The sequence below is a fragment of the Rhea americana genome, unplaced genomic scaffold (assembly GCF_003343005.1).
Source record: "Rhea americana isolate MKP2758 unplaced genomic scaffold, rheAme1 scaffold_274, whole genome shotgun sequence".
Lineage (NCBI taxonomy): Eukaryota > Metazoa > Chordata > Aves > Rheiformes > Rheidae > Rhea > Rhea americana.
This window is the reverse complement of record NW_028186395.1, coordinates 22195-35363: the sequence shown is the minus strand read 5'-3', so window position 1 is coordinate 35363 and position 13169 is coordinate 22195. Positions and strand designations below refer to the sequence as shown.

The window sequence follows — 13169 nt, the reverse complement described above, 5'->3', positions numbered from 1 at the left end:
CAGGGCCGCGGCGGCGGCGCCACGCGGGCGCGCCGCGACCTCTACGAGCTACTGGGTGTCCCGGCCACGGCCACGCAGGCGCAGATCAAGACGGCCTACTACGAGCAGTCGTTCCGCTACCACCCGGACCGCAACGCCGGCAGCGCCGAGGCGGCCCAGCGCTTCGCCGCCATCAGCGAGGCCTACGTGGTGCTGGGCAGCGCTGCGCTGCGCCGCAAGTACGACCGCGGCCTCCTCAGCCGCGAGGAGCTGCAGGGGGCCGCCAAGCCCTCGGGCCGCCAGGCACCGCCTGATTCGGCGCCGCCGCGGCGCCCCTCTGCTACGGCCGCCGGCCGCCGCGGACCGCTGCCGCCACCCTTCGACTTCGACGCCTTCTACCGTGCGCACTACGGGGAGCTGCTGGAGCGGGAGCAGGCGCTGCGGGCCCGCCGTGAGCAGCTGCGCCTCCGCCGTGAGGAGGCCGCAGCCCGCGGCCGCTTCCTGCCTGACCTCTCCGTCGGGCTCATCTTGCTCCTGGGCTTTGCCCTGCTCTATGGCCTCAAGTAGTGGTGGGGCTGGCCCCCGCAGAGAGCTCTGGGAGCTGCCGATCTGGCCTCACTACTGTGGCAGGCATGGAGCGTGACCACTGGGCACGGTACGCCAGCGGTGAGCTGTCCCCTGCACCAACGTGAGCGGTGGGTAGGGTATGTGACTGGCAGCCACCTGTGGTCTCTGCTCTGCAGGCTGTGACATCTCCTCTGCAGTGTAACAGATGCAGTGTGTGGTGCTCTGCAGGCTGCAGTGTGTCCCCTCTGCCAGCGTGACCTTCAGACATCAGATGTGAGCAATGGGCAGTGAGTGGCTGTGATGTGGCCCTTCCACCAGTGTGACCTTCAGACAACATATGTGACCAGCAGGCACAACTTTATGGCTATGATGTGTCCCCCCACAAGTGTCACCTGTGTATGACCGGCAGGTACTGCACAGGGGTTCTGCTCTATAGCCTGTCATGTGCCCCATCTGCAAGTACAACCTCAGAAATAGTGCAAGATATGCAAACATGGTTCATGGACTCTCCTTCACAGACTCTGACTGTGTCCCCACTGCTGTCTGATCCTGGCAGGAACCATGCACTTGTGCTCTTGAGGGAGGGTGGAGATTAAATGGTTGCCAACAGTATTTGTATGCTCTGTGTTTTCATAGGTGATGCTCTCACTCATCCTGAGTAATGGCTGTTTAGTTTTCCAAAATCTATCACAGAGCCCCGCCACCTCAATGCTTTCACACTTGTTACTACCACATCTGCGGGGAGTTTCAGGAGCACTGCTCTCCAGACTGCATTACTGCTTTTGTCTGTCCCTCTTCAGGGCTTTGCTCCCTGGTGAGTGCAGAGGTCTCATGTTCAGCCATCATTCCTGGAAGAGTGAAGCTTGGGCGGATGGCTGCCTATGTCCTGGTCAGCATGTGGCACCTACCACCTGCTTCTCCTTGGAGATGCTGCGCAAAACACTACTATGTTCAGAACAGCTTGTCCTGTCTAGTGTTTGACAGGAACTTTGCACAAGACTATCTTATGCAGGCCATAATGGCTTGGAGTGGCACATTTCTGGGTACAGAGTGGCATTATTTGTGTTTTATGTGTGTTTAAGCATTATTTGCACTTAGAATATTTGCCCGTTTAAGTACTGAAGTGCTTTAGGAACTAAAGATTATGTTCTTAGAGCTTCTGTCTCTCTTTGGGTGAAGATTTCACCTATGTTATATTTGTATTATGTGGAGTGAGTGAAAGCTTGCTATAACATAGRACTGCAAGTCTTAGTGTGCCAAAGACTTCACATGTGTTTATTTGCACTGGATTTGCTGGGCCTGGCTGGCAGATGTCTGCACAGAAGCCAAGCTGCTGTCTGTCATTACAGTGATCCTGGGTTATGTTTTCTCCCAACATAGATGTGTTTAAAAACAAAAGTCTTGTGTATTCCAGTTGCTGAGTTCTGTGATGTTGCAACAAGCTTAAGGCAGTAGCATAGCCGAGCCTGTAGTATGTACTGATATAGAATGTATGGTGGTATGTAGCAGATACAGGAGAATTTTCAGCTGGGTTCTTGAGAACTACTTCTGGAGAGAATTATACCACTTCCAACTACAGGCTCCAGAGACTACTTTGTGTTTGGAGCAAACTTGGCTCGGGCAGAAAGAGAGCTTTCCAGGACCCCCTCTGGTTGTCCATCTACCCCTGTGTGAGATATTCTAGTCCTGAAATGTCAGCTTGTGAAGAGCACAAGGAGTCTGGCCTTCTAGGTTGTTGGATATGGAGTGAAAGACTCCAGAATTGTGGCTCTGTGTCACACTGGTGCTCTTTCATGCCGTAAACAAGTCAATTGAAAGATCAGAGGCTGCTCCCCATACACGGTTTGGCAGGTAGCATTCTCTTCCAAACTGGAAGAATTAGAGAAGTCCATGGGAAGTGGGTGTGCATTACATGGGAACACCTCTCTAATTCCCACTATGATGGCCTGTGAGTTTTTAAAACAGCCCTGCCAAAGGCTGGGGGAGTGGGGAGAAGGGGCAATGTGTGTTCCCTGGGTTGATCTTTTTTTAATACATATGTAGTGATGAGGACCAGAAGGTATAGGCTGTTCCTACAGGCAGGCCCCATATCCAGCTGCAAGCACCTGCTGGCAAAGAGAGGGTTTGGTGTCATGCAATGCTGAGCAGTTGGCAGGATGCTGTGGTGTTCCCCTCTTGACCTGGAGCAGGAGGAAACATGGCTAGTTGCTGTGCTGCCCTGCATTGTTCTGCCTTAACTCTGAGAAAGGAGATGAGCTGTTCCAGTAAGCCACGTGACTCTTCTGCTCTGTGTTTGATGCTTGTGTCTGAAATGTAGGGTGTGAAGTACCCAGGATGAACTGATCTGTGTGCCTTAGAATGGATGGTTTGGGCAATGGAATATTACTGGTTCTTCCTCAGGTCTCCCTGACAGATCTTGAACATTAAAGTTATCCATCTCATAAACTGTTAATGAAATGATACATCTCTTTCTTTTGTTGGGCTTTAGTCATAAATATTCTTTATATTTCCTGGAAACTGGAGGGCGGGGAACAGGCTGGTGTTTTCATACAGTGACTGCAGCAGGATGAGGAAGATGGGGGATTCCTGTTTACTCCAAGGCCCTGTTGGGGAGGATGGATATGGTGCTCGCTATCAGAGGGCAACATGGGCCTCCTCAGGCCTTGGCAGACTTCATTCCTGCATGCTGCAGACCTGCACTGTGCCTCCACTAACATAGTTGTGTTGCTCTGCAGTTTCAAAGCACCCACTGTGCTCGCTGCTGTCTTTGAGGAGGAGTGAGCAAATGCTCCAGGCAGAGTTTAATTTTCTTGTGGAATTTGGTAGGAGAGGTAAGCATAGCGTGCGGGGTATGAAGGCATCCTTTGTTACTCGGAATGTTATAATGTATAGCACCCTAGAGTGCCATCTCCATGTTGATCATGTCTGTGTGTTTGGCTTTTGCAGGAAGGATTTCAGAAGCTCACATAGGTAGTGGCTGGAGCTAGTCCAAATTCATAGACCAAATTTCTTGCCAGCACACAAAGTTTCTACCCCTTTGTTTTCTTGTGTCAGCACAGTCATCTGGTTTAATAGATCTCTTTTCCTGATGAAGAGGTGCCAAAAGCAACTGGATTTCTTGCATTTTTCCTTTAGCTAGGTGAGGGCAGTCATTGTGGGATGACTCTGGCATAAAGTGCTAGAGGAAATCCAGCTGCAGCTAACCATGACAGCAGTGGTATAATGATGGGATTGTGTGAGCTGTACAAACCCACCAGGAACTGAACATCAAAGTGAAAAAGGAGAGGAAATGACTGCAAAAGCAGGAATGATAGGATGTGTAACACTTACTGCATAGGGACCTGCTCCATGTTTGAACCCCTTGTTCCACCTCTCCTGGGGCAGTGATTATAGTACTGTTGACAAGAATTCATTATTCATTGCACATGTTGGTGGGATGCTGAGCAATTGGTGAGGCTTACAGAGCTGTCTTCAGAAAGAGAGAAGGCCAAAGCAGATCCATGAGAGCCATGGGGAGTTCGCTTTCCCTCATACTCCTAAGGACGAACAGGAAAGATCCTTGGGTAACAGAGGAAAGATCCTCTGAGTAACAGAGGATCATTCCTTTAAAGTGTGGAGCCCATCTTCTGCATTCTGGAGAAGGGCAGCTTTCTCCTCTGCTTCTCTGTGGGGCTGTGTGGTGGCTGACATTAGTCTCCCAGGCATGCCTAGGCTGCATGTGAAGGCGTGGGCCAGTTTTCCTGTGTGTGTGCTCCCCTGGGTGTGAGGTTCTTTGGTCAGCTGCCCTCTGCCAGCTCTCCTAGATTCCCCTGGTGTGCTGTGCTCTGTACTGGACTCGGATATGACTACAACTGCTGTTGCCCTGGTCTGCACTTCCCATCACTGGGGGCAAAGCAGTTGCGGGTAGAGGTTACAGCTGAGAACATAGGGCTTTGCTTCCATTCCCAGGTCTACTGCAGGCTTTGCCATCATTTGGAGAAGAAACTGCTGAAAAATGCCATAGCCAAACACAGCAGAGACAGTGGTGCTTGGTGCTGCTAACACTGGGCTGAGCCCCTGCAGTTAAGTCCCCCACTGTTGTGGGCACAAAGGGGAACATACCATATAAGTGAGGCCAGGAATTCATTTTTAGTCTCTTTGAGAGTTTTGTGTCAAAACAAAAAGGTGGCAGACATTGTAACTGTTAGTCTAGTTACAATGATTCTCAGTCTGGATATCTAATTACTACAAAAGAAATCTGTGTAATATGCTGCACGTACGGTTGTTATATAGCCCACCTCCTAGTACTTGCCCTCTGGGCTCTGGGGAGGGCAGTTTCAGTCAAGGTGGGAATCATCATAGAATGATAGAATTGGTAAGGTTGGAAGGGACCTCTGGAGATCATCTAGTCCAACCCACAAACGAGTAGCCCAAACGGGGATCAAACCCACAACCTTGGTATTGTTAGCACCACACTCTAACCAGCAGAGCTATCACTAAGAGCTGTCAGCATCCAGAGGAGTGTAGTGTTCATGGTGGGAATTTCTTCCTTCTCACCCTTGAGTCCACTGGGTCCAAGTTTTGTGTGTTCTGTAACACACACTATTACCTCTCCCTTCTTCATTGCTCTGCAACTCACATTACATCTGCCTTTGCAGTGTATGGGGTGTTGTATACCTACTAGACACTAGTTCTTTGCTCTGTTACCACTGCAACCATTCTTGACAGCTCTTAAGTTTGTGTTACTGTGAGGAACCACTCATGGGTGAGTTGTTGGATGGGCTTCAGCTATCCTGTGAAGGACCACACCTTCAAGGCCTCTATTGTCAGGCCCTCACACTTCTACCCTACATCATCCCAGGGCCAGAGATTAGTTATTCTGTGAGCGTATCTGCTTGTTATTCCTTCCTATATCAGAATTAGTAACAAAAGGCATCACACCACATTCCCATGTAAAAGAGAAGCAAAACTATTTAGTTAACAGCCACATGGTAATTAGATGTTGTTACATCTAACAAAGTTGAAGGAAAGCTGAGAGTAAAAAAAGAAAGAAAGCTGAGAGTTAAACTTGTCTCTGAGTAAACTAAAATAACTTTGGATGAAGCAATCTTGACAACCCCMGTTCTGAGGCCTGGTAGAGTCAGTACAGAGCCCATGATATGGTACCAATAAGGGCGATGCTATGTTTGCTGGGCTCCCAGGCCCCCCAACTACAGGCACTGCAGGTGCTGTTAAGTGCTCTAGTTCCTGTCATTTGGAGCCTTAGTTCCTCCAGGAACTGGAGCAATTGCTGGGTTTAATGTGCTGCCTGTGAAGACCTCTGTGCGCTAGTCAGAAGGGGCTTCAGCCATGCTCTTGTCCCCAGGCTGCCCCATTCCATCCCAAGCCTGTTCTTGCAGGCTGACCTTCTTGCAACTGTGGAATGAGGGGCATCCGGCCATTCACCACACTTGCTGAGAAGTGCAGCCGGTGGACATGGAGGCTCAGTGCCTAACTAGGGCCTCTTCCTCCCTTCAGGAGAAGCTAGGCTGCTCTTTGGGAAGGAGAAAGTTAAGCCTGGCCCATGACACATGCTAGAGGGTGCCAGCTGGGTTAGGGGGACGAAGGGCAAAGTGAAGGAGAACTGTAGACTGAGTGAGAACACAGAGCAGGGTCCTGAGCAGCACTGGGGTGAAAGGGCCACTGGCCTCCCACAGCAGGGCATGAGGGGGGAGCCCTTAGCATGGCTCAAACCCTCACCTGCCTGCCCCCCCCCCCGGCTGATCCCAGCCCATGGCTCCAGTGGTGTCCATCCTCCTGACCTTCCCCTGGGGTCTCTGTATAGGGCTCTGCACCCCAGTCCTGCTGCTGCTCAGCCTGTAGGAGCTGTAAGTCTCTGGAGAGGTCCCAGGGAAGGGCTACATAGCTGGTATCACTCGTGGGTGGTGGGGGCTGTCCCTCCCTCCTGTAAGCAGCAACTGCTCTGTTAATAGAGTTTCCTATTAACAGCCCTACTCTGCCAGATGCTTGCTGTGCTTGGAGGCCCAGCCAGTGGCCAAGTGCCCAGGTGCTTTGCTGCAACACCACCCCTTCCTGGCTGGCCCTAGCCCAGGGTATTGCTCCCACCTGGGAGACAGAGCTTGCAGCTCAAAGGATTTCCCTTCTAGCCTGCCTGTGTTGGAGGGAGTGGGGGGACCACACTCCTCTCCCAGACACCTTGTCCCTCTTGGGCTGGAGACTGCTGCCCAAACAGCTTGGCCTGCAAAAAGCCCTGGGTGCAAGCTGGGGAGGGCTGTGGGGCTAGTAGGGGCTGCTCTCCAGCCCACCCCCTCATTGGCTTGGCTGCACACCAGCTGGCCCACTGCAGAAATGAATGCAGTAGCATGCTCAGTGGCACTGCTTCCTTCTTCCCAGAGTGGCTGGGAGCATGTTAACGCCTGCACACCCTGCTGAGCAGGCCTCGCAGTGGGGCAAGGAGTGCTCAGGGCATGAGCCCTGGTGGAGAGAGCCACTGTGCCCTACAGGAGCACTGGTGCTGCCAACTCCTGCCCATTACTGATGTCCCTGGCTTGTGCCCTATGCTTGACTATGTCCCCAGCCCAGCCCTGCCTGTGTAAGGAACTGGAGCTACTTGCATGGAGAACCACTGACCTGGCTGCCTTGGTAGCAAAGAAGAAGAGAGACCCAACGGTACTGCATTCCCAGCAGGCTCATGATGCACTAACACTGTACATGTGCTCCCTCACTGGAACCACTGTAACTGGGAGCACCTGGTGGGAGGATATGGTTGCCTGCCCATGGCAGGAAATACTCTCAACTATGCAGGGGTTATAATGGGACCAGGTTCAGGTTTAGGGCTTGGATGAACCTCCCTGAAGAAAGGATCTCTGAAAAGGATCACCTTTCCCAGCAGCTTCCCAGCACTTGGAGCCAAATGTGGATGTGGTTAAAGGCCCCTGACCACAGGGCAGTGGTGGTCAGCCTGGCAGGAGGCCAGGGCTTGCAGGGGGTGACCCAGGGCCTGGCCACTGCACCTCACTCCTACCTGACCCAGGGCAACTGCCTAGGAATGCYGCTGGGCTCCTACAAATAAGACCTGCCAAGGAAGCCAGGCAGGGCTGCAGCAGCCTGGGGAAGGCTCCTGGGCTACCTTTGGACTGTTTGGACTGTTACCTTTAGTGCCATTAGCCTCAGTGAGACATGCTCTCCTTTTGAGGGTTAGAGGGAGGCAGCTGCACCCCCTGTGGTTTCACACTCATGGAGCTAGATCTGTTGCTGCAGTAAGGTAACCTGGTGCCTGCTTGACCCCAGTGAGGGAGTGGGCAAGGTTGTCCTGGAGCTACTGATAAATCCATCCAGTCATCACCTCGGAGTGTCTGGTCCTGGGTAGCTGGGCAAGGCAGGGACCAGGGCAAGGGGATGACCCACTGGTTGTGTCTGGCTTGTTTTCAGCTGGCTTTTGGCTTCTTGTGCACGGTTGTACAGCCCTTGTGGCTCAGCACATGCAGGTTTTCCCTGGGTCCCTGCAGCCCTGCTCCCAGTCATCTCACCACAGCCTCTGCAGGAGCCATTGGGGCAGCCTGGGCAACTGTAATTGTATGGGGAACACCAAGGCACAGATGAAGCTTGTTCCAGGAAGAGACTTGTCTTGCGGCCACAGTGAGGGGAACTCAAGAGGAATTACTTTCCAGAAGATCAGAAGATGCTGGTTTGAACCAATGAGGCCCTCTGGGACTGGTTGTGCACATCCCATCTCCCCATGACACAGCGACAATGCTCCTAGGCCAGTACTGTGGCATAGGCATTAAGCATCCTGGCACCAGGCCCTCTCTGGGAGGCACTAGCAGGGCTCTCCCTGCCTTTACAGGGAGCTGGACCTGGAGGCACTGTGCTTCAGTGGCCATGGCTCCTGCTGCAGCCACGATGAGCATTGCCACAGAAACAGCCTACCTAGGCTGTGCAATGCACAGGTGACAATGTCCAAGTGTGAAAGCACCAGCACAGACCTTAGAACAAGGGCTGTGGAGAACCATAGCCTCATGGGACCCTCATACTCCAGGTTGCACACAGGCTACTCTAGGTGCCCACATCTGGCTGCTGGGCAGAGCAGGGTGAGGGAGAAGGGGGAGAGGGCAATATACCTTGGTACCAGTTGTATAAACCCCCTTTCCCTTCCAATAAAGCCTCACAGTGAGGGTTGAACAGCTGTCCTGTCCTTGCTCTGTCCCCTAGTTCCCTGGGCACATGTGGGTTGGCACTGGAACCCAGCCAAGAGCTTGATCTGTGGTCACTACCCCACTATATTCCCTTCCTCTCACCATGCAGGCATGCAGCAAGTCACAGAGCCTGTCTGTGGCTATTGGCCATGTCCAGCTGCCTTTTGTTTAAGGGATGAGCCCCAACTGAACCTGGTGGGACCCAGAAAAGCAGCAGGCACTTGCAAAACTCCAAATACTACAGCCACCTAGTCCTTGATGGCCAACCTACAGTTTTTGAATAAATCCACAACATTAACTCAATGGCTGATCCTCAGTTTTATCCTAGTCATAAACCTGTTTTAAGAGGTTAACCATCCAGTTTGGATGTCCAGACCTAGCCTTGTAAGTCAGGGTTGGAGTCTGGGATAAACAGTGATGCTATCGGTGCAGGGGAGCAGCAGTGCCCATCTCCTTGCTGGGTCCAGGAGCACTTGCTGTGGCACCACAAGCTGGGCAGTGGGAGGAATGGACACTGACAGCAAATGGTATGTATTTCATGGCCAAAGCCAGGGCCTAGGTACTGCTTTAAATTTCATTTCCAGGAAGGATGGATGAGGAGGAGGTGCCAAAAACACTGGAGCTGGGCTGGCTGCAGTGCTGGTTAGGCAGGATGGCACTAGGGCTGTGCACAGGGCCACGAGGCTATCTGCTCCAGTTATGAGCAACCCAGGCTGGCTGTGGGGTTAAATCTGGTGGCTTTAACCTCATTCCAGGGGGTTGAGGAGATGGATGGATGTCACCATGAGATGTCTCCAGTTACTGTGACCATTCGACACATTAGTGGCCAAACTGCTGGGAGGTGAGTCAGGGGCATCTCACCTAGGGGGAAACTTGAGCTCCCTACTGCACCTGGGCCCATAGCCTGGCCCCTCTGATCACTGTGCCAAACTCAAAGGCAATGCCAAGAGTCTCTCCAGGCAAACAGACCTTCCTTCACTGCCAGTCCTCTTCAAGACTGCTAAGTGTCCCTGCAACCAACTGTTCCTCCCTACTGCCTGGCCTACTCCCTTTCCTCCCTTCACAGCTTAATCCAAGAGAGAACCCAGATCCTGGAAAAAAAAAGATTTTATTTGGAAAAGTGTGTCATTCCTGATGCTCCTGGGCAGTTCAGCCAATACTTCCATGGCCCCAGAGAAGTGCAGCCCCCTCCACACTGTGGTGCAGCAGGCTGGCTGCAAACCTGGTGATGAGTGCTGAATGCCAGGGCTCCTCAGCCTACTCTGATCTCCAGGGCCCTCTTCCCTGCTACCTCCTGCTGTCTCCCACCCACTTCTGACCCAGTGACGTCCCTATAACCTCCCYGTGCCACACACACACCTTCCATCACTACTTATCTTGCTTCTAAGGCAGAGACCCCTGTAATAGCTCCCCAAGCACAACACCCACTGCCTGGCTACCTGCACCACTCCATCCACCCCAGTTGCAGTTCCAAGCACCTCAATGCCCTTGCAAGCATCTATTCCCCTCTATCCTGCCCCACAGACACCACAGCCCTTTGGGGGTATGCATCTACTACATGTCCACCCCCATCTGCTCTCCAGCCAGGATGCTCTTGCACAGTCTCTGTAGGTGTGCAAGGCCAGGAGCAAGAACATCCCCTGTCCCTGTGCTGCTACCGGTGTGGAGGCTCCTGCTTCTGTTGGTGCGGCAGCTGCTGCACACGGAAAGGCTGGGGGCTAAGCAAGGGGATTTGTCTGATGAAGCGCAGTAGCAAGCCTGGACCAGGGGTTTCGGACCGTGGGACTGGGGGCTGGTGTCCCAGGGCTGGAAGATGGTGGCTTGGAGGTGCAGCTGGCACAGGGAAGGGCACAATGGCTTCTGAAGGGACGAGATAGGCAGGCAGGAGGCCATAGTGGGGACAGAAGGCTTTGGGGGCAGCTCTGCTCTGCAATGGGGCAAGGCACGCTCGTGCTGGCCTAGTTGGGGCACCTGGGCACCTTGCAGGGCATGCAGGAACCCTGCCCAGCTTGTCCTTCTGCAGCAGCTCCTGCAGTTTCTCCAGCTGTGTCCGGCAGATGTGGGACCGTGTCCGGCTCTGGCAGAAGGACTCTAGAAAGGAGTCAAGGGGGAGGTCCTGGGACAGGAACTTCTCCACCTGTGCCTGTGGGGATGGAGAGCGGGGAAACTTCAAGATGATAATGCTATAGAGAGAGCCCAGAGACAGGGCAGATGCCAGATGGCTGGGCCCACCCTGAGCCCCTGAACCATTCCCCAGGGCCTCGCATACAGGATGCCACAGCAAAGGCCCAAGTGAGCAAGGAACATCAGCCCAGGCATCTTTTCTGACTCACCTCTGACTCTGCCTCAGAGGCATTGAGGTTGGCTTGCAGCTGGACCAGGGCACTCTGTGGGCTCCACTTTTCCAGGTAGGTCCCTGTATCAGGAGAGAATGGGGCTGTTAACAGACCTTCTCCCCTTGATGCACCCAGTGCCAGGGGACTTTGGCATTCCCCACCCCCAAGTGTGAAGGTAGCTCCTTTCCAAAGTGAAACACTCTCAAACACATCTTCAGAGCTATCTACATACTAGAGTCTGCATCTCACTGCTACTCCCATCCCACCTGAGAGCTGACTATGCCACAGGTAGCATGCCCACTGCTACTCCTGATCATGGCTGGGCCATTTTCTGGGGCAGGTTTGAGGGTACTGAGGCCACCCAGGCCCTTGTGTGTTAATTTGAGATGCTTTGGGCATGCCAGCTACTAGAAACATGTGGACTGGCTCTCCCTTGCCTCCTTGGACATGCCCCACTCACCTAGTCGTTGCTGTTTGTCCCAGCATGCTTCTTTAATCTCCCGCAGCTCCTGGTACTTGATGGCTAAGGAAGCTTTCCCGTTCTCCAGCCGTGGGCGCAGGGACAGGTTCTCCTTGGCCATGGTGTAGTTTGAAACCAAACACATCTCCCGCTCCAACTGCAGACTCTGGAACTGCACGGACATGAAGTCAGTGCTGGGAGAAATAGCCAAAGACACTTATTGCTGGCAACCCTCCCAGGGACAGGGTCTCTCCTTGTACAGGGCAAACCCTCTCCTCATATACCATCCCCATCCCTCTGGAAACAGGCCAAGAAAGACTTCAAAAATAACCAGACATGATTCCTGCTGAGAATCATCAGTAATTGCTGGACTCTAAAGAACATTCTTGATTTCTTCCAGCAGCCTCTGTGCAAAGGCAGCACCAGAGAAGTTAATCTGAGGGTGGCTGACACGGCAAAGGGTGCTGCTCTCACCACAGCCACGGAGTCACAACCATGGAGGCAAGATCTCAGATAGAGGTTGTCACTGGACTGCACTCAAAGCACTGGCATGCCTCGCAGCTCTTTTCTCCTTGCCTGCTATTTCTCTGCAGCCTTCTCTAAAAGCTGTAGTTTTGCAGCTGGCCCAGGTACCACTAAAAGCCCAAGTCTGCCTCCGCAGTGACAGCAGCAGAGGAAGCAGATGTGGTGCTGCTCAGGTTTGCTGTGGCCAAAAGTTCAGAGCAGGCACTGAACAACTGCTGGGCAGGCGATTGCCTGCAAAATTCTGAGCAGCAACAGAAGCCCCATCCAGTCAACTCCAGCTCATGGACCCAGGCAAAGTTTTCACTGCAACTGTCCTAACAAAGGTGTTGGAGTAAAAAAGAAAAAAAAATAGGGTGTTTTACTGAGCGGTGCACCAGGCCAGACACTAGGATTTCAAGTCTCTGATCAAGGAAAGACCAGTGCAAATTGGTGGCTGAGGACGGCAGAACCAAGTCCCTGCTCCCTGCAGCTAACGTTGCACACTGCTCTGGTTCTTGGACTGCAGCCAGCACTTTCAGCTCCTGCCCCACATGCTGGAAAAGCCACCTTCATCTGGGACAGCTGCATGTCCTCCAGCACTGCTGTGGCGACCTGGCACCTACCACCAGCAGAGCTCCCTCCGTGGCCTCATACCTTTTTGGGGGGCCAAGTTTCGGGACACCGTATGCAACCTTCAGTTCACCAGGGCTCCTCGCTGTGCTGTAGCAGCAGATTGACCTGGTTGCTGCAAAACCCCTTTGTCCCCTGGTGTGGGAGGACCCGGACGTTACCATTAAAGATGTTACCCTTAATAGGACCGTGGCTCGTTGGGAATCCCCCTTCCAGCGGGGGGAGGGGGCTCCGGGACACCTGCACCGAAGCCGCCGGCRGTTCAGCCACTTTCGGTCCGCTTAGCACGACGCTTCCGTCTCCACAGACGGGGCGCAGCGAAGCGCGGGGAAACAGAAACTCAGCTCATGGGGAGGGGGGGGGGAGGGCGGGGCGCAGGGGCACAGCCCGCACCCCGTCCATCCCCGCGACACAGGGCGTCGGCAGGGCCCCGGGGGACACAGGGCCGAAGCACATCTCTCATGCACCTCGGTACAGGGCGCCGCCGGCCCCCAGAGAGGGGCCCTGCACAGCGGCAGC

The 13169-nt window shown here is 53.5% G+C and overlaps 2 protein-coding genes across 2 annotated transcripts in view; one reads left to right on the top strand and one right to left on the bottom strand.

Annotated features, from left to right (window-relative positions):
* Window positions 1-3: 3 nt before the first annotated feature.
* On the top strand, window positions 4-3003 carry DNAJC30 (DnaJ heat shock protein family (Hsp40) member C30; the record flags this gene model as incomplete). Its single annotated transcript, XM_085308410.1, has 1 exon — window positions 4-3003. A coding segment is annotated over one exon (543 nt), but the record flags the coding sequence as incomplete, so codon positions are not given.
* Window positions 3004-5366: 2363 nt separating this feature from the next.
* Window positions 5367-13169, bottom strand: part of VPS37D (VPS37D subunit of ESCRT-I) — an 8772-nt gene continuing 969 nt past the window's right edge. The window contains exons 2-5 of the mRNA XM_085308409.1: window positions 11517-11688; window positions 11054-11136; window positions 10700-10863; window positions 5367-9811 (exon numbers count right to left, since the gene is read on the bottom strand). Coding sequence (XP_085164535.1) covers window positions 9781-9811; window positions 10700-10863; window positions 11054-11136; window positions 11517-11688 — 450 coding nt within the window. The 3' untranslated portion in view covers window positions 5367-9780. The remainder of the gene's footprint in view (window positions 9812-10699; window positions 10864-11053; window positions 11137-11516; window positions 11689-13169) is intronic.